This window comes from Spodoptera frugiperda, chromosome 16, assembly GCF_023101765.2.
Source record: "Spodoptera frugiperda isolate SF20-4 chromosome 16, AGI-APGP_CSIRO_Sfru_2.0, whole genome shotgun sequence".
Classification (NCBI taxonomy): Eukaryota; Metazoa; Arthropoda; class Insecta; order Lepidoptera; family Noctuidae; genus Spodoptera; species Spodoptera frugiperda.
Genome location: NC_064227.1, coordinates 498,890 through 523,753, shown reverse-complemented (window position 1 = coordinate 523,753; position 24,864 = coordinate 498,890). Strand labels below are relative to the sequence as shown.

Below are 24,864 nucleotides of genomic sequence, written 5' to 3'. Positions count from 1 at the left end.
GTACTGGCCCTGGCCGCCACCTCGTGTGGCAAGGCATCGGAGCTGCTGAGCCAGGTGCAGCAGCTGACGGAGCGCGTGGCAGATGCAGGCGCAGCCGCGGAGCTGGACCGCTGCGGGGCCAGCGCTGCAGATGCCGCGCAGGCACTGCTCACTGTCGCACAAGTAAGACTATCATGCGGGGAAGACATCTTTAAAATTTGGTGGAACGCTATTCTGTAATTAAACTCTGTAATTTCCAACAGACGACAGCACCGACTATCAACGACCCTCAGTGCCAGAAACAGCTGATCTCAGCGGCTCAGAAGCTGCGTGGCTGCGCGGACGAGCTGACGGCGTCGTGCGAGCCTCACACAGCTCAGCTCCCGGACGCACGTCGCCAGCTCGGCGCCTCGCACCGACAGCTTGCTGACAGTCTTGACAAATTAATGCAAACTTGTCGATCAGTGCCACATGGTAAGTAATATCCGATTGTCTCAACTTTTCGTCTTCTTGCTATATTATAACTTAACATTTTCACTGACAGCAATGCGCCAAGACTATCTGTGATTAGCAATCCACTCCCATTCTTTCGTATTAATGCCGCATGCGTTGAGATGCCTCTTGAGTTCTTCCTTATAATGGAGATGTTGACCGCCATGCTTATGTTTGCCCTCCAACATCTCAGAGTAAAAGACCTTTTGGGCAAACGGTTTTCTTTCATGCGAAGGATATGCCCACACCACCCGAGCTCACAAGCAGCGGCTAGATAAGTTAGACGTAAAGCGTAAATTACGTAAAGACCAACCCAAGCCCTCCTATATTTATACATACAACTCTACCGGCCAGCTTTACTGCTTTAATTGTGATCGGATTTTTAAAACTAAGTTCGGTCTGGCCAGTCACACCAGAGCCCACGACAGGAAATAGCTTATCTTAGGTCGCCGTTACCGAAATCAGTAAGGAGGACTATATAATATTTATATCTAACAACTTACTTCAGTCACATTGGTCGTTTTGTTCCTGAAAAAAAGTATCATGTATCTCAGATACCATAGGCGGCGTCAGTTCAGAGCAACAAGAACAACAACGTCTCAAGTTCATCAACAGTGCGTCTGGTGCGAAGGGTCGCCTGAATGCAGTTGACAAAATGCTGAAAGAGGTCAGTTCATGCCGCAGGCATTATGTTTCTGTAAACCTTACTCCTTAGTGACGTGGTGGTACAATGTAAGGTTGTGTGTCGCCAGCCGTTGGTGTGCCAGCTGATGAAGGAAGATGACGGCGCGGCACTACAGCGCAGGCTCGGGGCGCGCGTGGCGCAGCTCAACGCCGCCGTGGCCGCGCTCACTGCTGCCACCGCAGGTCTGTGGATACTGCCGGATGGACGCTGATACTCCGTAACTCTTCCATTGTTCAAGTCGTAACTAACGTGTTGCCTGTCCCCAGACCGCAAGCACCCTGACTACGCGGCGGCAGACCAGGCCATTCAGCAAATTGCTCAACTCATGCCGCAAGTGGTACAAGGTCAGTCGTCAAATCGATTCATTCCTCTCGATACACAGTGACAACCACTCAGCCAGTCTACTTCTGTCAGTTTCTTCATATGTCGTTTTGTCCAGAGTCCCGCACGCTATGCGGCACGAAGTCAGACGCGGAGCAGGCGGCCATGTTGCAGGAGCTGCGCGCGCTGTGTGAGGCCACGCAGGAGCTGTGTGACAATGCTGGACAGGCTCAGGTTGGTGCAGCTCTGGGTGGAGCCTTCTGTTGTGCAAATGTCAGGACGAGGGTGATGAATGACTTATTTTTGCAGGGTGTCAGTGATGCTGCCGCCAAGTTCTCCGCGGCGTCAGGCAAGTTGGTGTACGTCGTCAGCCCCAAGACACAGGATGCTCACGAGAAACAGGTGAGGAGCTCGTTCTGTTAGAGCGTTAGTGCTGCAGCATTGGGATCCTGGAACAATGAGGGTGTCTCCGTTGCAGGTACTGGCCCTGGCCGCCACCTCGTGTGGCAAGGCATCGGAGCTGCTGAGCCAGGTGCAGCAGCTGACGGAGCGCGTGGCAGATGCAGGCGCAGCCGCGGAGCTGGACCGCTGCGGGGCCAGCGCTGCAGATGCCGCGCAGGCACTGCTCACTGTCGCACAAGTAAGGCTATCATGCGGAGAAGACATCTTTAAAATTTGGTGGAACGCTATTCTGTAATTAAACACTAATTTCCAACAGACAACGGCACCGACTATCGAAGACCCTCAGTGCCAGAAACAGCTGATCTCAGCGGCGCAGAAGCTGCGTGGCTGCGCGGACGAGCTGACGGCGTCGTGCGAGCCTCACACAGCTCAGCTCCCGGACGCACGCCGCCAGCTCGGCGCCTCGCACCGACAGCTTGCTGACAGTCTCGACAAACTGATACAGACTTGTCGATCTGTACCTCGTGGTAAGAAATATTCCATTGCCTCTAGGCTCTCAGCAGTTATAAGTTGGGAAGGTGCTTATAGTAATATTATCATATAATTAATTGTTTTAATGCATTTTCCAACCGCTTAGTCAGTTACGTTGGTCTTATTGTTCCTGAAAAAATATCGTAAACCTCAGGTACCATAGGCGGTGTCAGTTCAGAGCAACAAGAACAGCAACGGCTCAAGTTCATAAACAGCGCGTCTGGTGCGAAGGGTCGTCTGAATGCAGTTGACAAAATGCTGAAAGAGGTCAGTTCATGCCGCAGGCATTGTGTTTCTGTAAACCTTACTCCTTAGTGACGTGGTGGTACAATGTAAGGTTGTGTGTCGCCAGCCGTTGGTGTGCCAGCTGATGAAGGAAGATGACGGCGCGGCACTACAGCGCAGGCTCGGGGCGCGCGTGGCGCAGCTCAACGCCGCCGTGGCCGCGCTCACTGCTGCCACCGCAGGTCTGTGGATACTGCCGGATGGACGCTGATACTCCGTAACTCTTCCATTGTTCAAGTCGTAACTAACGTGTTGCCTGTCCCCAGACCGCGAGCACCCTGACTACGCGGCGGCAGACCAAGCCATTCAGCAAATTGCCCAACTCATGCCACAAGTGGTACAAGGTCAGTTGTCGTACCAATTTATTCTTCTTGGTATTGTTGTGCTACTGGTCACTCGACCGGCCTGCTTCTGTCAGCTAGATCATGTGTCGTTTTGTCCACAGAGTCCCGCACGCTATGCGGCACGAAGTCAGACGCGGAGCAGGCGGCCATGTTGCAGGAGCTGCGCGCGCTGTGTGAGGCCACGCAGGAGCTGTGTGACAATGCTGGACAGGCTCAGGTTGGTGCAGCTCTGGGTGGATACTTCTACTGTGCAAATGTCAGGACGAGGGTGATGAATGATTTCTTATTTTTGCAGGGTGTCAGTGACGCTGCAGCCAAGTTCTCCGCGGCGTCAGGCAAGTTGGTGTACGTCGTCAGCCCCAAGACACAGGATGCTCACGAGAAACAGGTGAGAAGCTCGTTCTGTTAGAGCGTTAGTGCTGCAGTATTCGGATCCTGGAACAATGCGGGTGTCTCCGTTGCAGGTACTGGCCCTGGCCGCTACCTCGTGTGGCAAGGCATCGGAGCTGCTGAGCCAGGTGCAGCAGCTGACGGAGCGCGTGGCAGATGCAGGCGCAGCCGCGGAGCTGGACCGCTGCGGGGCCAGCGCTGCAGATGCCGCACAGGCACTGCTCACTGTTGCACAAGTAAGGCTATCATGCGGAGATGACATTTTTCAAAATTGGTTCCCACGAATTCTGTAATAAAAAACTGTAATTTCCAACAGACAACAGCTCCGACTATCAACGACCCTCAGTGCCAGAAACAGCTGATCTCAGCGGCGCAGAAGCTGCGTGGCTGCGCGGACGAGCTGACGGCGTCGTGCGAGCCTCACACAGCTCAGCTCCCGGACGCACGCCGCCAGCTCGGCGCCTCGCACCGACAGCTTGCTGACAGTCTCGACAAACTGATACAGACTTGTCGATCAGTACCACGTGGTGAGTAATATCCGATTGTATCAACTTTTCATCTTCTTGCTATATTATAGCAACTTAATATTTTCACTGACAGTAATGCGCCAAGACTATCTGTGATTAGCAATCCACTCCCATTCTTTCGTATTAATGCCGCATGCGTTGAGATGCCTCTTGAGTACATCCTTATAATGGAGATGTTGACCGCCATGCTTATGTTTGCCCTCCAACATCTCAGAGTAAAAGACCTTTTGGGCAAACGGTTTTCTTTCATGCGAAGGATATGCCCACACCACCCGAGCTGACAAGCAGCGGCTAGATACGTTAGACGTAAAGCGTCAATTACGTAAAGACCGACCCAAGCCCTCCTATATTTATACATATAACTCTGCCGGCCAGCTTTACTGCTCTAATTGTGATCGGATTTTTAAAACTAAGTTCGGTCTGGCCAGTCACATCAGGGCCCACGACAGGAAATAGCTTATCTTAGGTCGCCGTTACCTAAATTGGTGAGGAGGACTATATAATATTTATATCTAACAACTTACTTACTTCAGTGACATTGGTCGTTTGTTCCTGAAAAAAATATCGTAAACCTCAGGTGCTCTAGGCGGCGTCAGTTCAGAGCAACAAGAACAGCAACGTCTCAAGTTCATCAACAGTGCGTCTGGTGCGAAGGGTCGTCTGAATGCAGTTGACAAAATGCTGAAAGAGGTCAGTTCATGCCGCAGGCATTGTGTTTCTGTAAACCTTACTCCTTAGTGACGTGGTGGTACAATGTAAGGTTGTGTGTCGCCAGCCGTTGGTGTGCCAGCTGATGAAGGAAGATGACGGCGCGGCACTACAGCGCAGGCTCGGGGCGCGCGTGGCGCAGCTCAACGCCGCCGTGGCCGCGCTCACTGCTGCCACCGCAGGTCTGTGGATACTGCCGGATGGACGCTGATACTCCGTAACTCTTCCATTGTTCAAGTCGTAACTAACGTGTTGCCTGTCCCCAGACCGCGAGCACCCTGACTACGCGGCGGCAGACCAAGCCATTCAGCAAATTGCCCAACTCATGCCACAAGTGGTACAAGGTCAGTTGTCGTACCAATTTATTCTTCTTGGTATTGTTGTGCTACTGGTCACTCGACCGGCCTGCTTCTGTCAGCTAGATCATGTGTCGTTTTGTCCACAGAGTCCCGCACGCTATGCGGCACGAAGTCAGACGCGGAGCAGGCGGCCATGTTGCAGGAGCTGCGCGCGCTGTGTGAGGCCACGCAGGAGCTGTGTGACAATGCTGGACAGGCTCAGGTTGGTGCAGCTCTGGGTGGATACTTCTGTTGTGCAAATGTCAGGACGAGGATGATGAATGACTTATTCTTGCAGGGTGTCAGTGATGCTGCCGCCAAGTTCTCCGCGGCGTCAGGCAAGTTGGTGTACGTCGTGAGCCCCAAGACACAGGATGCTCACGAGAAACAGGTGAGGAGCTCGTTCTGTTAGAGCGTTAGTGCTGCAGCATTGGGATCCTAGAACAATGCGGGTGTCTCCGTTGCAGGTACTGGCCCTGGCCGCCACCTCGTGTGGCAAGGCATCGGAGCTGCTGAGCCAGGTGCAGCAGCTGACGGAGCGCGTGGCAGATGCAGGCGCAGCCGCGGAGCTGGACCGCTGCGGGGCCAGCGCTGCAGATGCCGCGCAGGCATTGCTCACTGTCGCACAAGTAAGACCATTCTACAAACAATACCTTGTTTGAGGATTTGGTAGAACGTTATTCTTAAATTAATGCTTTTATCTTCCATCAGACGACTGCTCCAACAATCAGCGACCCTCAGTGCCAGAAGCAGGTGATCTCATCCGCGCAGAAGCTGCGACGCTGCGCCGACGGGCTCATAGCCACGTGCGAGCCGCACACAGCTCAGCTACCGGACACCCGCCGACAACTTGGCTCCTCACATCGCCAGCTTGATGAAAGTCTTGATAAATTGGTGCAAGTATGCCACTCCGCTTCTGGTAAGACATTTTATAACTTTCAATACTCATACATACTCGTATTATTTCTAACTCATCTTACTAAATATCAATATTGACTAGGTGCTGACGTGGTGCTGTCTCCTCAGCAAGAGCAGCAACGTTTGAAGTTCGTGAACTCCATGTCTGGAGCCAAGAGTAGGCTGGACACAGCAGAGCAACAGATGAAGAAAGTAAGGACTTTTTACAATATTTTATGACTCAGTGATGCCACTGTCTTTTTTAAACTTTTTTAAATTATATTTTTTTCTGTCTGTTAGCCGGTCATAGTCAAACCACTGCAGCAGGCAGATACTGCAGTTTTGCAGCAACAACTGTCCCGGCGTCTGGCGCAGCTCAACGCAGCTCTGGCTGCCCTGGCTGCCGCTACCCAAGGTCCGTATACCACATCACTTTCTTGCTAAGTGTCAATAAAGCCAGTTTTATTTCTTTCTTTCTCTTTTGGAAAAGGATTTGTTGGATTTTTAACTTTGTTTTACGACTTTAGCCTGTTGAGTAAAATGTAGAAATGAGGAGTTGGGTTTAAGCAGTTTTTTGAATTATTCCTTGTTGTTTTACTTCAGATGGCAAGAACCCAGATTACCCGGCAGCAGAACGGGCAGTCACCACAGTAATCGAGCTAATGCCAGAAATCGTTCAAGGTATGTATTCAGTATATAAAATATGGTCAATTTGGCGTTTTTACAATCTTGTTTGGCCCACTGCGTGAATGGGATAGTGTGTGCAGATAGCTTCAAAAACTAAGCTTATTCAAGTGAACTTGGTAAGGCCTAACTTCACTGAAGTACTGACAGACAGATTATTATTTATTTCTTTATTTGTTGACGGTTCAAAAGTACCTTTTTACAGTTTCATTGGAATAAATGATCTGACTTTTTACTTTGACCTTGAACTATTCAAAGTATACTCTTTCAAGTCACAACGGTTAGTCAACTGTATCTGCTGTCATATCGTTTACTATTGATACTCACAGACTCCCACAAGATATGTGGCACGAAGGAGCCAGCGGAACAGGCGGCCATGATGGAGGAGCTTAGAGAGCTGTGTGAAGCCAGTCGCACCATTTGTGATAGTGCGGGACATCCTATTGTAAGTGTGTCATTGTTATAGACTGTTTAGCTCTCCTATCCTCAAGGTAGGAACCTTGAGAATAATTTTATCCAGTTTTAAGCAATACGTACCGTACCTGTATGAAATTTTTTCAACATGAACTCAGCGGTTTATTTAGAAAAAAAAACCTGATAATTAAACTAGGGATTTGTAAATAAAAAAAGCAAAATAAATCTGAAGACAATCTTGAAAGAAATTTAACAAAATTCGTTAAGAAAACGAGCAAAGTTGTGGTCTATTGTTAGACTTCAATATTTTTTTTTAATTCTTTTCAGAAATTAAACGAAGCTTCCGCGAAGTTGGCGGATGCTTCTAGTAAGCTGCTCTACATAGTCAGTCCAGAAGGCAAGCGCCCAGGAGATGCTACCCGTGGTGAGTTTAAACATGAGTCTTATAGCAATCATCAAAATCACAATTGACAATAGTATAACCTTGGCAAGTGTGGAGATTGTGGGAAACCCCTCTAAGGTAGAGGATTTTAGTTCAGCAGTTGATTGTCACGGGCTGTTCAAGTGAAACTAGTAAATAATACTATTGGGTGGACGGATTTCTTTACTGAGTGCAGTTGAAGAGGATTTACCGATCTTGCTAAGCGAAAATCTTTTCTTTTTGCGTATGAAAAGTTGATTTCTTTTACATTATAATTAATGTTATTCCACGTTATAAACAGGTCCAAAACCAGCAGTGCAGCCTCGCAAACCAGCCGTACCAGCGCGAGACTCCAAGCATACTGTGGCTAAAGCAGTGCGCTCAGGACAGGCACCTGAAGCACAGAGCTTCCTTGATGCCATGCGTGCAGAGGAATCTGGTCTGTATTACTCACTGTATACGACTGAGAATTGATGCAAACGTACTCTCAGTCCGAAAGCCTTGCTAAATAAATGGTTAACTTTTTTATTTATAGGAGGCCTCGTCAAAACTTCCAAGACTGCTGAGGAAGAGAAGCTTGCACGTAAGGAATTCTCGCATATGATTGAGAATGCTGAAAGGGGGCTGAAATCTGCAGAAGAAGGACTTCAAACGGTAAGTAATGAAGCTTTCTTATTTTTATTTAAAAGAACATATTCTTTTATGGTATAAGCCAGTAAACGAGCAGACGGATCACCGGATGGTAAGCAATCGCTGTCACCCATGGACATCTGAAACACCAGAGGTGTTACAAGTGTGTTGCCGGCTTTTTGGGGGGTTAGGAATTTAAGATTATTTAGGGAACCGGCGATTGGGGAGATTGGGAATTGGAAGGGGGGGGTGTAACTGGGCCTCCGGTAACATCACTGACACAACGAAACACAACGCAAGCATTCTTTCACTTTACTTAAATGTAAAAAGTGTATTTTTTCTTTGAAGTAGCAACGGAGCGACCAGACTTTTTGATACTTTTAAGGCTACAGGGTAAGAAAGATGTGATGTTTTGATTGTGTTGTGACTTTCCAGCTATATAAAACAAAGAACGCGACAACTGCTGGTCAGTCCCTACCAGCCCTGGAAGTAGTCAGGAGAGAGCAGCACATGGAAGACACCCTCGCTAAGGCTGGCATCGAAGTGGCTGCACTGGTGTCTGCTAATTGTAAGTGGAATGATTAGATTATAGTTTAATTTTGCTGTTCGAGCCATTCACATAACTGTTCGAATAAGCATCGCGTTAGTTGTCCCAAATACTGTACATGAGTATGGGTCCCAAGCGTGGTTCGAAATTAGTCGGTCTACCTTGTAGAATAGATTATAACAAACATGAATGAGTTATATTATGACTGTTGTTAAAAATATAGTGGCTTTCAATAGTCTCTTCCACAAAATGAAATAGTATGTTCTTGAGTGATAAAATATAATATTCACTAGAATTGATGATGATGAATGAGTAGGTGTATCTAGAAGAGAGAATAGAAGAATGATGTTAGAACAACAATGATTTGTTTCGATATACATATCGCTTAAGAGAAAACTCTAAAGGCAGTAAAATAATGTTGATATATTTTGCCACAGATGCAGACAAGCTGGACTACAAAGCTGCAATGAAGCCTACTTTGTCGCTCACGGAGTCTGTCAGAAGCGTTGTCAACGGTAAGTCTTAGTAATACCTATTATAGTTATGTTATCATTTATCATGGAGATAGGAGGAGAGTAAGGAGGTGGAAAAGAGGAGAGGAGAAATCCACCTAAAGTTACACATCACAACCAGACCTTTAAAAAAATTATAAACATATTTTGATTCACACAAATCGAGATGAGATAGAGCGACCATCTATACATGAATCGAATCGTGCCATTGGACTAGAACCAGTTTCTCCGTGTCATGGAGGCGTTTACAAACATACAATAATTCTACGTACAGTTAAACATAACACCCAGCCACAGATGACACAAAAAGTGGATCCATGCAGGAATTGTGCTGGTCATTGGATAAAAACTGATTTGCCAACCACTTAGGTAGCTGTGCTGTCAAATTAACCTTTTTAAACAGCGATCTCTAACCCGGCTTTAACACTGGATATTACAGCTTTTTAATGACATTGCTCCACACTAGGATTTTCTCCTGTGACGTGGGTGCGTTTACAAACATACAAAGAGTTGCTCCTCGCGGGAATCGAACCCGGTACATGTTGCATGGGAGCCAGTTGCCCAGCCACCACACCAATCGTGCAGTTAATTTTCTTATCCTATAATTTGTCTTTTGTATCCTTAAAAAGTTAAAATACTCTTTAAATATTACAGATGGTAGCGCAATCTGCTCTTCTATGCCTGATGATGCTCGCAAGAAGTTCTTGGAAGACATGATCGGACTCTGCCAATCAACCAAAATCTTATGTGACACCGCCAAGTCTGATAAAGAAGTAAGTCTTTTTGAAACGGTACCTCTAACTGCCTTGTTAATCTTGGTATTGATTTTCGGTTCGACCACAATATATAGTATTGGATATTTTTTGGTTAAAAAAGGTAGCACGAAGACTGGTTTTATAACTAGTATACTAAAAAGAGACTTGCGTCCTATTACATGGGACTTGATGGGACTCATAACATAACATAATATATTGTTTGTGACAGAAACTGAACGACGCGGCGATAGTTTTCGGAGACCAGTCCGTCAAATTATTACGTGTGGTCAGCTGTAATGTGGATCCTGCCCTGGAGAAGGAGGTATGTAATACATCCATCATCCATCATTCATCAACCATAATCCGACATATACAATAATCCATCATCCGTCATTTGTCATTCGTCATCCGTCATCCATCATTCATCATTCATCATCCATCATCCATCATCCATCATGCATCATGCATCATCCATCATCATGTAAGTTGCTTTAATTGGTTATCTACCGTTGTAACTTTTGAATTAAATAAATAAATAAATAAATCATCCATCATCCATCATCCATCATTCATCATCCATCATCCATCATCCATCATCCATTACACATCATCCATCATCCATCATCCACCATCCATAACCCATCATCCACCATTCATCATCCATCATCCATTGTCCATCCGCCTAACACCCATTGTGATTCCAGGCTATATCACGAGCTAAAGCTATAGGCGATGCTGCATCCAGGCTGGCTCTGGAAGCCACGAGCTTGGCCAGTAGCACTAGTGAGACGAACAATCCCGGGACTGCGGACTCGCAGGTCCGGGACATTTGTGCTGCCGGCACTAGCTGCGTCGACTCTGCCGGGAAACTCGTCTACACCGCTAAGGTAGAAAAGCATTAATTATATCAGAATCTTGGTTAACTAAGAAAAAGTATTATTTAATAGGTATTAGTAATTTGTTGATGATCAAAAACCAAATTTAACACGATATTTTAGAGAATTTATAGGTGTTCTACTAGTTTTTTTTTTTTATTTTAAACCGCCCGACGTTTGGCCTCTATCTCGCCTGATGGTAAGTGATAAATTTACAAAAATCCTTATTTTCACAGCTCATTGCGCCCACAATACACCACGAGACCTGCCAGGATGCCCTGGTATCCTCAGCAGACAACCTATCATCATCCCTCACCACGTTCAGCAACACCCTGGCTCCTCTTGCCTCGACCCAGCATCCTAACGTCCAGAAACTGTTGGGAGAAGCTGGTCATCTTGAGAAGCTGGTAGAAAAGTTGAGGAAAGATGTAAGAGCTGGTAAATTTGGCAAGAGGAGGGAGGTAGACCCTGTAGTGGACCTGGACTTCCCCTTGAGGAATTTGACTGAGAAGATCATTGAGAATGCTAAGGTCAGTATGATAACAGTATGGTCAGTTTTTGTATTGTAACTAATTGCGAAATATATTAATTTGTACGGATTACTCCCGTAACTGTTCGACGACGTACTATGGGTCCCTTGCATGTCTTGAAACTAGTCGAGTTACCTCGTACAGTTACGGTTAAACAGCTTACAGCTTAACTGACTCTGCTAATTGATTAATTAATTCATACCTGTGACTAATATAAAGGTTTAATATAGTTTATGACACAACTTATATATTTTTTTAATGCAAACTTGTTCTAACTAATATTTCAAGGTGCTTATTAATTTTACTGGCTCAAGACGTGACCCTGACAGTCTAGGATACTCCAGTGCTGGAACTGCCTAGATTTTGATGGTATGCGGTAAGAATTTAGACGTAAATAACATAATATAATTTGTGTTAACCAATTGCATTAAAATAATTGATTTAACAATCATAATATCACTACATAGTATAAAACAAAGCTCGCTCGCTTTCTCTGTCCCCATGTCGCTTTGTATACTTAAATCTTCTACGCAACGGATTTTGTCGCGGTGTTTTTTAATAGATAGAGTGATTGAAGAGGAAGGTTTATGTATAATACACGCATAATATAATTATCACCATTGTACCCATGCGAAGGTGGAGCGGGTCGCTAGTATTTTATAAAATTTCGCTAGTAATTTAATTTTAATTACCAATTCATTAATCCAGAACATGGTACGAGACGACACCATGGACGCGCAGACCAAGAAGCAGTACAAAGATTACTGCGGGAAGCTGGAAGAGGCTCTGCGCGCTCTGGACCTGGCCAACGCGCGGTACCAACGAGCGCCTCATGTAAGTATTGAATGAGTAAATGCAAAAACTTTTGGTAAGGTTTGAGTATGGTTACTACCGCGGGTCTGCGGACGGTGAGCAAAGGTAGTTGTCGCTTAACAGGTTACCGGAGCTCCGGCTCAAAGAAGGAGAAATAACGGGGTGTTTTGTAGTCAGTATTGACACTCCCTCCCGCCTCACCCAAGACAGGAGAAATCATTGAATGATTTTTCACCCTCAAAGAAAGGTGCACAATTCTCTAAACCTCTTGTTAAATGCTTAAAAAACCGGTAACAAACTTGTAACCGCTTTGGTGTTGCGGATGTCCACGAGTGAGGCAGATTGAATATCTTCAGACGATTCGGTTGCTGCCAAATCCCCTGATGCCTCTCATAGAGACGACAACAGAAGAGTTAAAAGTGCGTTACCGACTTTTTAAGGTTTAGGGATTTGAAGATAACGGATTGAGGATTAGGCCTCTATGTTGAATTAAGTTTTATTGAAATTTTTAGGACCATAACAAACGCGATGAGTTCGAGATGAACATTGACGAGCTGCAGATGACAGTGCTGCAGGCCAGACCTGCTAGAGCTGGGCAGGAACAGAACAATATTGTGGACTTCAGGGTACGTATCTACCGCCAGGATACAGGAGGATAGTGTAGCATTTGTCCAAAGTCAACTAAGCATTTGCTATAAAGTCATTGGATATTGATAGTTGACAGTTACTGTGATTGGTCATAAATGACCTTACGCTACGATTAAACAAAAGTTTTTGAGAGAGAGCTATTATGCAAGAGAGATATTACAGGGCTTTTTTCGGATTTTCGATTTCGGTAGTAGCACGGAGTCTGGAATTGTGTCCAGGATATGGCAATAGACTCACCCCCTATTACATGGGACTTATAACACATATGGTGAAAAAGTGGGTGTAGATTGTATAGCGGCATTACGTGCCGTAATGTGCACCTCTGCCTACCCCTTCGGAGAAAAAAGGCGTGACGTTATGTATGTTATGTTATGTATGTAGCTATTATGCAATGTTTGAATGTTTTCCCTGCACAGTATAGATTAATAATGCACAGCATTTTTGTTCAGAATGGACGCTCGAAAATATTGATCAGACTGATTTGCCAATTGTCTTAATCTTTTAAATTGGCTGAAAGGGACCTTAGCCGATATCATATAATTTTGGACATAATACTAAGTACTTGTGACTTTCAGGACTTCTTGCAAGACCTGGTGAACGAAGCTGGAACCCTTGAGAAGACGGTCAGGAAGAACGAGGGTCCTATAGGCAAGAGGACCAGCGAGGTAAGACACGAAGTTTGACTTTAATTGCAATCAAAACTCACCAATAGCTACTATTTCTGTACTAAATCATCGTTATTTGTTTATCTGCATACCAACTGACTGGTCATCTTTGTTTGCAACAGGACATCAAAATGCTGTGCAGTAAAATAAGCGAGGATGCGTCGAGGTTATTGAACCCGAGTGACAACTTCGGTGATGGTGTCACCGTTATGAACACTGTCGATGATATTCTTGATATCGACTTGTTTGGACAGGTAAAGAAACCTATAATTTTATCAACTTTATCCATTTACAGCCCGCGTCAGACCAAACGCATAACTGTGATCTGAGTTGAATATTTTAAAAAGTTCAAGCTTATTAGAGCCTCTGTTAAATATGCAGTCCCTTATTCGACCGTTAGGACACCCTTTTACGATCACCAGCCATCTCTGGCCACTATAAGTGCGGGTCTGCGGACGGCGAGCAAGGGTAGCTCGCCGCCCAACCAGAACCAGCACCGTGCGAACGGCGTGTCGCGTTTCGCGCGCGCTTTAAAAAGCTAGACCACCACAGATGGGGCTCAGTAGGGATCGATCGCCCGATCCGGAGCTGCGGACAACGTAAAAGGTTACTGGGGCGCCGGTTCAAAGCAGGAGACGGAACAGGGTGGTTTTTAGTCAGTAAGAGTCTGACACTCCCTCCCGCCTCACCCAAGACGGGAGATATCATTGGATGATTTTCCCCTCTCAAAAAAAGGACACCCTTTTACGACTTCTAAGTACTGATATATTTGCAGGAGTGTGATACTCTGGTGAAGGAGATAAATAACTCCATCCAAGGCGTCCAGGATCAGAAGACGCGACAGGAACTCCTCGCCAAGTCACTGCCGATGTTGGAGAGCTGCTACTTGTTGAGGTAACTATTTTCATAAACACATAGATGGCCGTCTTTTCCTACCACTTGCCAACTAAGAGTTACTTTAAGTGAGGGACCACTTAAATTAACACCTTACTTGTACTGTCAGGTTTCACTTATAGGGTGATGAAAACCAAAGTGTTGTTATGTGTCACCTATCTTAGCATAGAGGTTCCCTAAAATTTAGAAGAAATTACTGACAGCGGGCAAGGGTGTTTTTTACTGGTGGAATAACTAGCACACTTGAATAACAATTCTTCTTTTACCCAATAGATTTGCAACAAATAGTCATATAATGGCTACCCAGAGTTCAGCATACAACGAGATTATACAGAATCTGGACGAGTTCAAGAGTACCACAATGAGCACGTTGGCTAAGGAAGCTGCCAAGAAGAGCACCAAGCAGACCAAGGTATCCTAAATAGTCTTTTATAAAGATGGACAGAGAATACAAGAAGAGTTTTTTCTTCTACTGCATAAAAAAGCAGACTTTGGCAAGCCCGTTTTGGGTTATCATTATTCGGTTACGCTCAGTATTGCCGATCGTGGTTAAGTAGAGGAGATCAGTTAATGTGATTCCTAGGTTTAAAAAACAAACATTCTAGGTTTATGAATTGTACAGGAAAACGCCATGATTGTTTTCCAGCGGCGGAGGTATTTTGTTTTGATAATGCAAATGTTTATAACAGGGTGACTGGTGAGATACCTTCAATATTTGAGGATGTGATAGTATGCGAACATATATCATGAAATAAAATAACACACATAGCGGACGCACGGGTCGCGCAGTGCGCTATCAACACAGAATACATAGGTACCTACACTGTACACTGTAAACAGTGCGGCGAGCTTAGGGAGTATAATATCCAAATTTCACTTATTTTTAGAGACATTTCTATAAAAAATTAAGCACCTATTTTTTATATCAAGTTAACGAGAATCGAGTACCGAGTACTCTCCATAAATATTGAAGGTATCTCACCAGTCATACGGTAATAATTATATGTTTAAATTTTTTTTTGAAGATGATTATTTTATGCTTTGTTCGTATTCCGTAGTCGTACTCGAGTGCGCTGGGCTCACAGTGCTGCCAGGCCCGCGCCAGCTCGCGCCTGGTGGCGGCCGGGCAGCGCGCCGCGCGCGGCGACCCGCACGACCTCGTGCGCGCCGTCACACACTATGCCGTCTCCAGCGCTGCACGACCACCTGTGGTCACAATGGAACAGGCTTACGAAGTCCCTAAACGGGCACAAATGATGACGATGTCGGATCAAGTCGAGGACGTACCCTTGGAACTGGAGAAACATGTCGAAAAAGAGAATAGGTTAGTGCCGGTTTTGGAAACCTATTGGTTTTGGTGAGAAAGATTAAGAGGAGTTAGTGGTTCTTTTATCTAATCCCACGTCTGTGGTCACCATCAGCTCTAATAAGGGCCAATCTGAATAGATCAACTGTGCAAGTATATTATGGGCACGCCATAGACATTGAAAGAGTTCATCTCTTCTTACATCTTCGAAGATTTAAGGACGGACTACTATACAGACGGTTAACCTGATGGTAAACAATCGATGCTGCCCATGGACTCCTGCAATACCTGCAGAATTACATGCTTTTCCGACCTGTTCGGAACTGGGTTTGGGATTTGGGCATTGGGTCTCCTGTAACCTCATTCACAGGTTTTCTATGAGGTCGGGGTGTTACTCCGGTCGACCGTTTCACGACTCGGGATATTTAGAATAAAGTCCTATACTAAAAATTTAATTTATCATCACTACATAGTATAAAACAAAGTCGCTATTTTTGTCTGTTTGTCTATTTGAAATTATGCAACGGATTTTGATGCGGTTTTTTGTAATAGGTAGAGTGATTCAAAAGGAAGGTTTATATGTATAATACAGGCATAATATATCACCAATGCACCCATGCGAAGCTGGGGCGGGTCGCTAGTCCATAATATACTACAATAAGTAAGAAATATTGTGATGATTTACTTTACAGATACTTTGCCACTATGAGTAGGATAGTGGATACGACACATGGGATCACGAGTGCTCACAAAGTCTGTGCACCAAGCATTTATATTGGTGTCTACCCACAAAACAATAAAGCAAACAAACATCTAAAGGTTTGTATACATATTTACTTTTAGCTTGTACACCAGAAATGTCACGCCTTTTATCCCCGAAGAGGTATGCAGAAGTGCACATTATGGCACTTAACGCCACTGTACAGTACAATTTGTGTCATAAGGCCCAAGTAACAGGGGGTGAGCCTATTGTCTACTGAGAAATTTTCGAGAAACCAGAAAAAGTCCAGTAATACTTTGCTCGATTCGGGAATCGTATCCGGGACCCTTTGACCGGCAGTTGCACTGGCGACCACTCGACCAACTAGCTTGTATACGTTTACTGCTTAACAAATGTCCAAGGTTGGCAGGCGTTTTGGGGAGCGTTGTCGTGTCGTCACCCACAATTTAAGAGGATGCCAGTACCTAGTATGAGTTTGCTTTGCGTTTAAAATATTCGAAACGAATGTATGTTCAGCGCTCTGGTTGGTTGGTATAATCCAGCCGGCCAATCATAGCACCGAACGCGCTAACATTTCGATCACTTTAAACGTAAACCAAACTCATACTAAGGCTACTGGTGTCTACCGAAGAACTTGGGTACCCAGTCAGATAAAATCAGTTTAGTCGCTTCCCCAAATATAGAAAAGAACTTGAAAGTAGGTTTGAAAAGTTTTCAACCGACACGTAAACGCTCGCAACTTAAATATAAATATATTTTTAAGAACTGAATAAATCCATGATTGTTTCATTGATTGGTCTTACGCATCATACCTTTGACTGTCAATCATGAACTCTCGGATTCGATTCCTGGGTACAGTAAATGTACAGGATACTTTTTGGAAGTAAGTAAATAATTTGGAATACATTTCAGGAACTAAGTGAGCTGGATTACAAGCTCTACCCAAAACAGGTCTCGACCCAGGTACTGAATAGCGACGACATCGACAGGCTGCTACTATGCCCCCGAGAAACCGTGGAGGGGACTCCCAAGTAAGTGCATCACCTTTATTTCGTAGGTCATAAGATCTATCTGAAAAAAGCAACGTCACGCCTTTTATCCCCGAAGGGGTAGGCAGAGGTGCTCATTACGACACGTAATGCCGCTATACAATGTACACCCACTTTTTCACCATTTGTGTTATAAGTCCCATGTAATAGGGGGTGAGCCTATTGCCATATACTGGACACAATTCCAGACTTTGTGCTACTACTGAGAAATTTTCGAAAAACCGAAAAAAGCCCAGTAATATTTAGCCCGACCCGGGAATCGAACCCGAGACCCCTTGTTCGGCAGTCGCACTTGTGACCACTCGACCAATGAGGCAGTCTCTATCTCAAGATCTCAAGTCTCTAGATCTCTAGATCTCAAGTCAAGATCTATCTCTTATACAAAAACGTAGTAACAGCAGACTGTGGCAGTCTGCTGGACTATGGGCCTATTTTACAAAGGAGGTTGTCATAATCACCATGCTTGGTTGGAGAGCGTTGCTGCCTGGTGTTTGTCAAATATTATAAACTTTCGCGGACACAATCTGTTTTATATTGTTGTCTTTCTTCTTTAAAGGAAATATTGTTGTCTTATATACGGCATACGAGAGGTTAATTTCTCTAGTGGGTACTTCATACACTTATGGGAAGAGTCTGGGAAGACTACCTGGGGCCTTAGTCTGCTATTACAATTGTGTCACAATGGTCGATCACTGAGCAGTGCGAGAGGGATGGAGCTATACAACCTACATAGACAGAGCTAGCACTTGCACTGCACTGCTCAGTGATCGACCATTCTGACACAATTGTAATAGCAGACTAAGGCCGCAGATGAATGTCATTTGAGCTGACAAAGGCTGGAAGTCAAAGTGTATATTTAGCAGTGGACGTCTTGTGGTTGATACAATTAATTTGATGGTACAGGCAACTGGAAGAGAAGCTGCAGCAGTTGTCGTCGAAGCTGAGTTCGATGGGCAGCTCGGTGGTGCTGAGCGTGAGCAGCCCCAGCAGCCTGGCGCGCAGCCTGCACGCTGCTGCTCAGTCGGCTGTGCAGCTCGCCAACACTGCGCGCGCATTAGCTGATAAAAAGGTATGGGTAGTGGGGATTCTTTTTTTATGAGACATTCCGGTAATCGAGCAGACGTATTACCTGATGGTAAGCAATCGCCGCCGCCCATGGACACTTGAAACACCAGAGGCTTTACAAGTGCGTTACCGGCTTTTTGGGAGTTAGGAATTTACGGGTTGTTGTTCGGGAATGGGGATGGGGAAGATTGGGAAGGGGGAATTGGGTCTCCGGTAACCTCACTCACACAACGAAACACAACGCAAGCGTTGTTTCACGTCGGTTTTCTGTGAGGCCGTGGTATCACTCCGGTCGAGCCGGCCCATTCGTGCCGAAGCATGGCTCTTCCACACTTAAAATTCTCACATTAATATGGACAAACTGATACAGGAATATATCCTGGTGTGGATTGCCAGGTTAGAAAAAGACCAGTCTATAACAGTTCTTCTATTTCAGAGACCAGCCCAATGCAAGCTGATCGAAGATGCTGCACATGAGATGTGTCTCTCTACCTATAGCCTGCTGAAGACTTCTGAACTAGTCTGTCAGGTGAGATTATAGTCACTATTAGAATTGATTAAAATGACGGTTTACACAAATAAAATAGGGATGATGACTGGGTCAAAAATAAATTATTACAACTTTTCAATACAATAAAATATTCAAAAATAATCTCATTCATAAATTTGATGAACTATTTAATTTTCGATTTTTTGTAGCTAATTTTCTAGAAATAAGTCTGCTATTTGACGTCAAAAACTTATGACGTCATAATAGAGTATTTCATACAAAGTTCATAGAAAATATCGTATTTGACGTTTCGAAAAAAGTATTGAATTTGACTAGTAGGAAACATGCCTATTATGTTCGCGAAAAGCTCTTCTAGTTTCAAGTCACACTGGGACCTTTAATTATGAGCAGTTGTGTGCAACAGTGCAACCGACCAATTATATTTGATTTGATACGTGTCACAGCGGTTATTACACAAAGTATTTTTCTAGGAACCAAACCATCACGACGCCAAGAGGAAGCTGCTGGAAGCGTGCCGTCACCTGAACGACTCCATCAACAAACTGGTTTGTTTATTAAAAACTTAACTATACTTATTAAATGACGAAACAATCGCTTTATTTCCTTGATGAATAGAAAGAAGTAAGACGCAGTAAGACCAAATGTAATAAGAAGATGTAATGAGAAAAAATAAGACAAAAGACCAAGTAACTTATGGTGGTAGAGCCTAGTATTACGTGGACCAAGGGAACCACTGGATGCAGGTCACTTCCAATTACCCTATGTTCAGTAGCAGATGTCTTAAGATAAGATGGTACTGATGATGAGTAATAGATTTAGATTTTAGATTTCAGCCATGATCGTCCCACTGCAGGGCAAAGGCCTCCCTACCCTTCCACTCCTCTCTGTAGTATTATCCTAAAACTATTGTTTATCTTATACCACCATAATATGTTACTTGGTCTTTTGTCTTATTTTTTCTCATTACGTCTTCTTATTACATTTGGTCTTATTTTATAGTCTTAAGGAATATTTAGATTATAAGTTTTAGTTTTTTAATTAGCATTTTGCATTTTGTATTAGCATAGTTACAAACTCACATTTCTGTGATAATTTTAAATATTTGCATGCTTATAAATTAAGCAAAACATGTGAGTCCCATTTAAGTTGTAAGATCTTTGTATGCCATGTTTTGGAGCAAATAAATATATTTCTACTAGCTACTTCCGCGCGGTTTCACCCGCTCTGCTCGGCTCCTATTAGTCATAGCGTGATGTTTTATAGCCTATAGCATTCCTCGATAAATGCACTATCCGACACAAAAAGAATTATTCAATTCGGACCAGTAGTTCCGGAGATTAGCGCGTTCAGACAAACAGACAAACTCTTCAGCTTTATAATATTAGTATAGAAGTATAGATTTCTGTTTCTGTTGACGTAGGTGCGTAGTACAGCCACAGGGAAGAAGACGGCGGTGGGCCGTGCGTGCGGCGAGGCGGGGCGCAGCCTGGCGCTGCACCGCGGCATGCTGCAGGCTGCACCGCGCCCGCCGCTCGCCTCCTCCTATGCACTCAGCGTGCACACCATGCAGTCCCAGCGAGATGTGCTCAGTTAGTACCAATTCTTAGATTTATGAGCACGATTTTTTAAGCTCTTTGATTTTATTTATTTTGTTATTTTTTGTTTTAACATCAGTATATGGAAAGTATAGATTGATCCAAAAATGTTGGATGAAGATGAAGATTAATTTAAGTCGACGATACCTAAGTTATTTTTATCTTGGTTTTTAGTGCTGGATTAAGTTATTTTCTGTAATTGTTCTTAGTTAGAAGACTTTAATGTTGTCCCACCCTTGTTGTCATATGTTGTGGAAGGGATTACAAGTAGGAATTTCTCAAAATTACCCAGAAACCAGGTTGCCATTTTAACGAGTATATTTACGTTAATTATTATGTCGATAACATTTACACAAGTCGAGTTCCTCATCAAACAGTTACGAGAGTAAGCCGATAACATAATAATTAATTTAGTATGTGTCATGAAAGTTATAATAGAGTATTTACGAGTTAATTTTGTTAAAACAGATAAACTGAACAGCGACGAGGCGATGTCCCGCGAGGAGTTCTTGAAGAGCATGAACTATGCCGTGACCGCCGTCAACAACAGCGCGGAGTGCGCTGCGCAGGCTGCCTACCTGGTCAGATATACTGCTTTATTATACACTGTGATAGGGTTGAGACTTCTAATCCGTTAAGGCTGAGTACTACATTTGATTTTATCGACAAAAAAATATGGGGGTTGAACCCCCTCCCCCTCAAAATTATGGCTGTTTTATTATTTTTTTACTTTATGGGATATCAAAGGTTGTTAAAAGCTAATAACCTTGGCTAACTGATGCATTACTCTTTTCATATGTTTGATAATGTTTTGGTGAGAAAAAAAATAATTTCTTTTGATCATTCATTGAATTATTTTTACCGAAAAAAACGCTATTTTTCAATATTTTCAATTGGGGTTCCAATCCCCCGTATAATTTTTTTGTCGCTAAAATTAGATGTAGTACTCAACCTTAACGCGTTAGAAGTCTCACCCCTATCACATTGCATAATACTTTTCTTTTTAACAAGTCTTTATTTACCAGCGTTTGCTACAAACTGAGGGCTTAAGTACGAGTTGGTTTTACGTTTATATAGATCGAAACGAGAGCGTTCGGTTCGTGCTCTGGTTTCGATTTCGTTAAACGTAAAGCAAACTCATACTAAGGGTACTGGTCTGGTGGTAAGCAAAATGTAGCACGTCTGTCCATCAGCAATTTATTTAAATTTTCTATAGCCTTGAAGATCATCCTTAGGATATATAGAATCTGGTGAAGAATTTCACAATATAAAAAAAGTATTACTCATACATAAATGTATTTTTTACAATAATATTTGATTTTAAAACCGTATAATCTAAAACCATTAACTGTCTTACAACAGCTTTACAAATTTAAACCCTATCCAACTAGCATTAGTGTCATATTCCCTTGTTCCTCTATCCACAGATATCCGTATCAGACCAAGATAAGTCAATTGGTCTGAAAGGCCCGGTGGACGTTGGCAAGCTGCAGAAGGCCATCCAGGCGGTCGAGGAGACCTGCATCTCCATCATCACCACCAATGACGATATACAGGTTAGAAACTTAACATGTTAAACGCCATGGGGGTCACTAGAGACCGACGTTAGCAGAGGATTGTTATATTTAAGCGAATATCTATTTAAAATAATACTTTTAAAAGAAACCAAGAATTGTATTGTGAACCTGATTGAAAAAGAGTAACCTATGGAGTTTCTTGTTCGTTCTTCTCCATAGGAATCTACACTTTGGAACAAGCAAATAGCTTCACTAAAGGACTGAATGACAGACAGACATTTTTTTATATCATATTTGCTTGGAGGTTCATCTGAAACAGCCTTCTGGGACTATCTGAAATAAATTATTTTAACTTTGATTCTGTAACTTTCGATTCAAAAGATGGAAGTGTACTTGACCGAGATCCGCCATATCATTGGTTAAGAGAATAATTTTGACCAATAACGGGCGACAATCGACCTCACTTCGAAAGTTTGAATTTGTATAGAAGCATTATTTCAAAATGTAAGTGTACATATGTGGGCACTATGTTTGAAACAACCCGCTATTTTATATTCTTTACAAATTGGTTTTATTGTCCCATTACTTTTGACGCTGTATTGTCGTTACATTATTCAATACAATAGGTAAATGATCAAATAATGTATCAGAGATATTGTAAAAAACATTTTTTAAAAAGAGTAACGATGGAGTTTCTTGCTCGTTCTTCTCCATTCGAAGCTACACTTTGGAACGAGCACCTAGCTTCACTGACGGACAGACTGACGGACAATTCAATTTGACGTTTCAAAAGTGCCTAATTTAGGATTAATTACAGAATAGCACGTCTCTTAACTCACTCTACTCATATTATGATTTATTATAGTTGGTTGAAGAGCAGAAAGCTCTTAACGGTCACATTAAGGATCTGAAGGACGCCATGAAGGATGCTGTGGAGAAGACGAAGGAAGGGGAACTGCAAGCCATGCTGAAGGAGTGCACCAATGAGCTGCTGAACTCTCACCTTAGGCTGGACCAAGCCATAGAAGCTAACTTTGGAGACAAGGTATGTTTTGTGCCTTTTTTATGGTATAAGCCGGTAAACGAGCAGACGGATCACCTGATGTTAAGTAATCACCGCCAACTATTGACACCCGAAACACTAAAGGCGTTACAAGTGCGTTACCGGCCTTTTGGGGGTTAGGTATTTAGGGGTTTTTGGGGAATCGGGGATGGGGAAGGAGGTAATTGGGCCTCCGGTAACCGCACTCACCCAATGAAACATAACGCAAGCGTTGTTTCACGTCGGTTTTCTGTGAGACCGTGGTACTCCGGTCGAGCCGGCCCATTCGTGCCGAAGCATGACTCTTTTATTATTAACGCCTATTTATCACTTGTAAACTTAGACACAACATGTATTTTTAACCGATGAATATTGGAGGAGAAGTATTGTAATACTGAATGGGATATGGCAGCTTACGAGCAGAGGTAAGCTAGCAGCGCCACTCATGTTTGCGAGCAACACCTGAGTCCTCTAGTTTTTGGACCTTGGAGAAGGGGGGGGGGACAAATTGGGCCTTCGGTAACCTGACTCACATGGAGAAATACAATGGAAACGTTGCTTCGCGCCTGTTTCTTGTGAGGCTATTTCATCACAATGATCGCGCCCGCCCTTTCGTGCCAAAGCCTAGCTTATCATGTGGGAACATTAATATGATTTAAACCATTATTTAATTTGGTACAATCGGTTTTGTTACAGGAGGTAATTACATCAAAGGTAGCGGATTTGATGCACGACGTGAGCAACGTTGCCTGCTTGGCGGAACACCCTGATCTGGTGCCCGTCGCCACCGACATCTCTGCTGATACCCAGAAACATGTAGACGAGATTGTCAAGAATTCACTGTGAGTATATGATTTTTGGTTGATTGGCGACTGACTTGACTAAACTCTTGGCACAATTTGAGATCTCTAAAAATTTTATTTACTTCGTGAACGATGAAAACAGTTTGACTCACAAATTCATCATCATCATATCTGTCCAGGTTCACCCATTGCTGAATATAGGCTCCCTTTTTTTTTCCTATTTATATTTGTTCTCCACGGACTCTTGGTCCGTACCCTTGTCTTTTTTGATTAACCTAATCGTTTTTTTTTATGTTATTGTTACATACTACATTTTAACCACATCTTTAATTGTTATTGTTACAAAAATACTTATTCATTAACACAATTTTATTAGGCTACTACTATTTGTATAGGCTCCCAGCCTGTGCAACCGTTATCAGCGATTCTGTCGACATGGGCTCCGTTTGGCAATTTAAATGGTATCAATAAAAAAAAAACTAATTCATTGTCCAGCACTCTCCTCTCAAACACGGAGGATCTGGTGAAACAAGTGAAGGCGGCCCCTGAGGAGCCGGAGACCATGAAGTGGGTGATGTTCAACAAGAGGAAGGATGTGCTGGACGCCTTCGAGAACCTTCTGAAGAGTGTCAGGTGAGTTCTCCTTACGTACGGGTTTTTTACGTCTTCCATATCGGTAGGGTAAAAATAGAATCCTAAGGCCCCGCTGTTTGTCCATCCGTCTATGATCAGAATATATCTTATGAACCGTTATAGCTAGACCGTTGAAATTAAAGCCAAAGTAAAAAATAATTATTTCAAATAGATCGGGAAGGCACTTTTGAACGTCAAAGCAAATATACGGTAACAATATTGAAATAAACAAAAACGTCTCGTTCCAAAGTGTAGATTCCTATGGAGAAGAACGAGCGAGAAACTGCATAAGTTACTCTTTTTCAATTTTCTTTTGCCATATTTTAGAAGATTTA

The 24,864-nt window shown here is 43.6% G+C and overlaps 1 protein-coding gene across 50 annotated transcripts in view; it reads left to right on the top strand.

Annotated features, from left to right (window-relative positions):
• Positions 1-24,864, top strand: part of LOC118280712 (talin-1) — an 84,338-nt gene that overhangs the window by 47,788 nt on the left and 11,686 nt on the right. For 17 of the 50 annotated variants that reach the window (XM_050699310.1, XM_050699349.1, XM_050699350.1 and 14 more), the window contains 47 exons: positions 1-162; positions 243-453; positions 1,026-1,138; positions 1,224-1,338; positions 1,423-1,500; positions 1,596-1,711; positions 1,787-1,879; positions 1,956-2,117; positions 3,746-3,956; positions 4,534-4,646; positions 4,732-4,846; positions 4,931-5,008; positions 5,110-5,225; positions 5,301-5,393; positions 5,470-5,631; positions 5,714-5,921; positions 6,003-6,112; positions 6,200-6,314; positions 6,503-6,580; positions 6,913-7,028; positions 7,325-7,421; positions 7,720-7,857; positions 7,954-8,072; positions 8,484-8,616; positions 9,033-9,110; positions 9,762-9,880; positions 10,092-10,184; positions 10,567-10,749; positions 10,974-11,267; positions 11,976-12,101; positions 12,593-12,706; positions 13,304-13,393; positions 13,516-13,647; positions 14,169-14,287; positions 14,561-14,699; positions 15,346-15,611; positions 16,286-16,412; positions 17,227-17,345; positions 18,267-18,432; positions 18,865-18,957; positions 19,410-19,484; positions 20,360-20,528; positions 21,003-21,115; positions 21,962-22,090; positions 22,917-23,096; positions 23,790-23,935; positions 24,392-24,529. In XM_050699310.1, the coding sequence (XP_050555267.1) occupies positions 1-162; positions 243-453; positions 1,026-1,138; positions 1,224-1,338; positions 1,423-1,500; positions 1,596-1,711; positions 1,787-1,879; positions 1,956-2,117; positions 3,746-3,956; positions 4,534-4,646; positions 4,732-4,846; positions 4,931-5,008; positions 5,110-5,225; positions 5,301-5,393; positions 5,470-5,631; positions 5,714-5,921; positions 6,003-6,112; positions 6,200-6,314; positions 6,503-6,580; positions 6,913-7,028; positions 7,325-7,421; positions 7,720-7,857; positions 7,954-8,072; positions 8,484-8,616; positions 9,033-9,110; positions 9,762-9,880; positions 10,092-10,184; positions 10,567-10,749; positions 10,974-11,267; positions 11,976-12,101; positions 12,593-12,706; positions 13,304-13,393; positions 13,516-13,647; positions 14,169-14,287; positions 14,561-14,699; positions 15,346-15,611; positions 16,286-16,412; positions 17,227-17,345; positions 18,267-18,432; positions 18,865-18,957; positions 19,410-19,484; positions 20,360-20,528; positions 21,003-21,115; positions 21,962-22,090; positions 22,917-23,096; positions 23,790-23,935; positions 24,392-24,529 (6,260 nt within the window). Of the gene's footprint in view, positions 163-242; positions 454-1,025; positions 1,139-1,223; positions 1,339-1,422; positions 1,501-1,595; positions 1,712-1,786; positions 1,880-1,955; positions 2,118-2,195; positions 2,407-2,564; positions 2,678-2,762; positions 2,878-2,961; positions 3,040-3,140; positions 3,257-3,334; positions 3,428-3,745; positions 3,957-4,533; positions 4,647-4,731; positions 4,847-4,930; positions 5,009-5,109; positions 5,226-5,300; positions 5,394-5,469; positions 5,632-5,713; positions 5,922-6,002; positions 6,113-6,199; positions 6,315-6,502; positions 6,581-6,912; positions 7,029-7,324; positions 7,422-7,719; positions 7,858-7,953; positions 8,073-8,483; positions 8,617-9,032; positions 9,111-9,761; positions 9,881-10,091; positions 10,185-10,566; positions 10,750-10,973; positions 11,268-11,975; positions 12,102-12,592; positions 12,707-13,303; positions 13,394-13,515; positions 13,648-14,168; positions 14,288-14,560; positions 14,700-15,345; positions 15,612-16,285; positions 16,413-17,226; positions 17,346-18,266; positions 18,433-18,864; positions 18,958-19,409; positions 19,485-20,359; positions 20,529-21,002; positions 21,116-21,961; positions 22,091-22,916; positions 23,097-23,789; positions 23,936-24,391; positions 24,530-24,864 lie in introns of all 50 variants that reach the window. The other 33 variants (XM_050699311.1, XM_050699303.1, XM_050699306.1 and 30 more) reach the window with 33 other exon arrangements.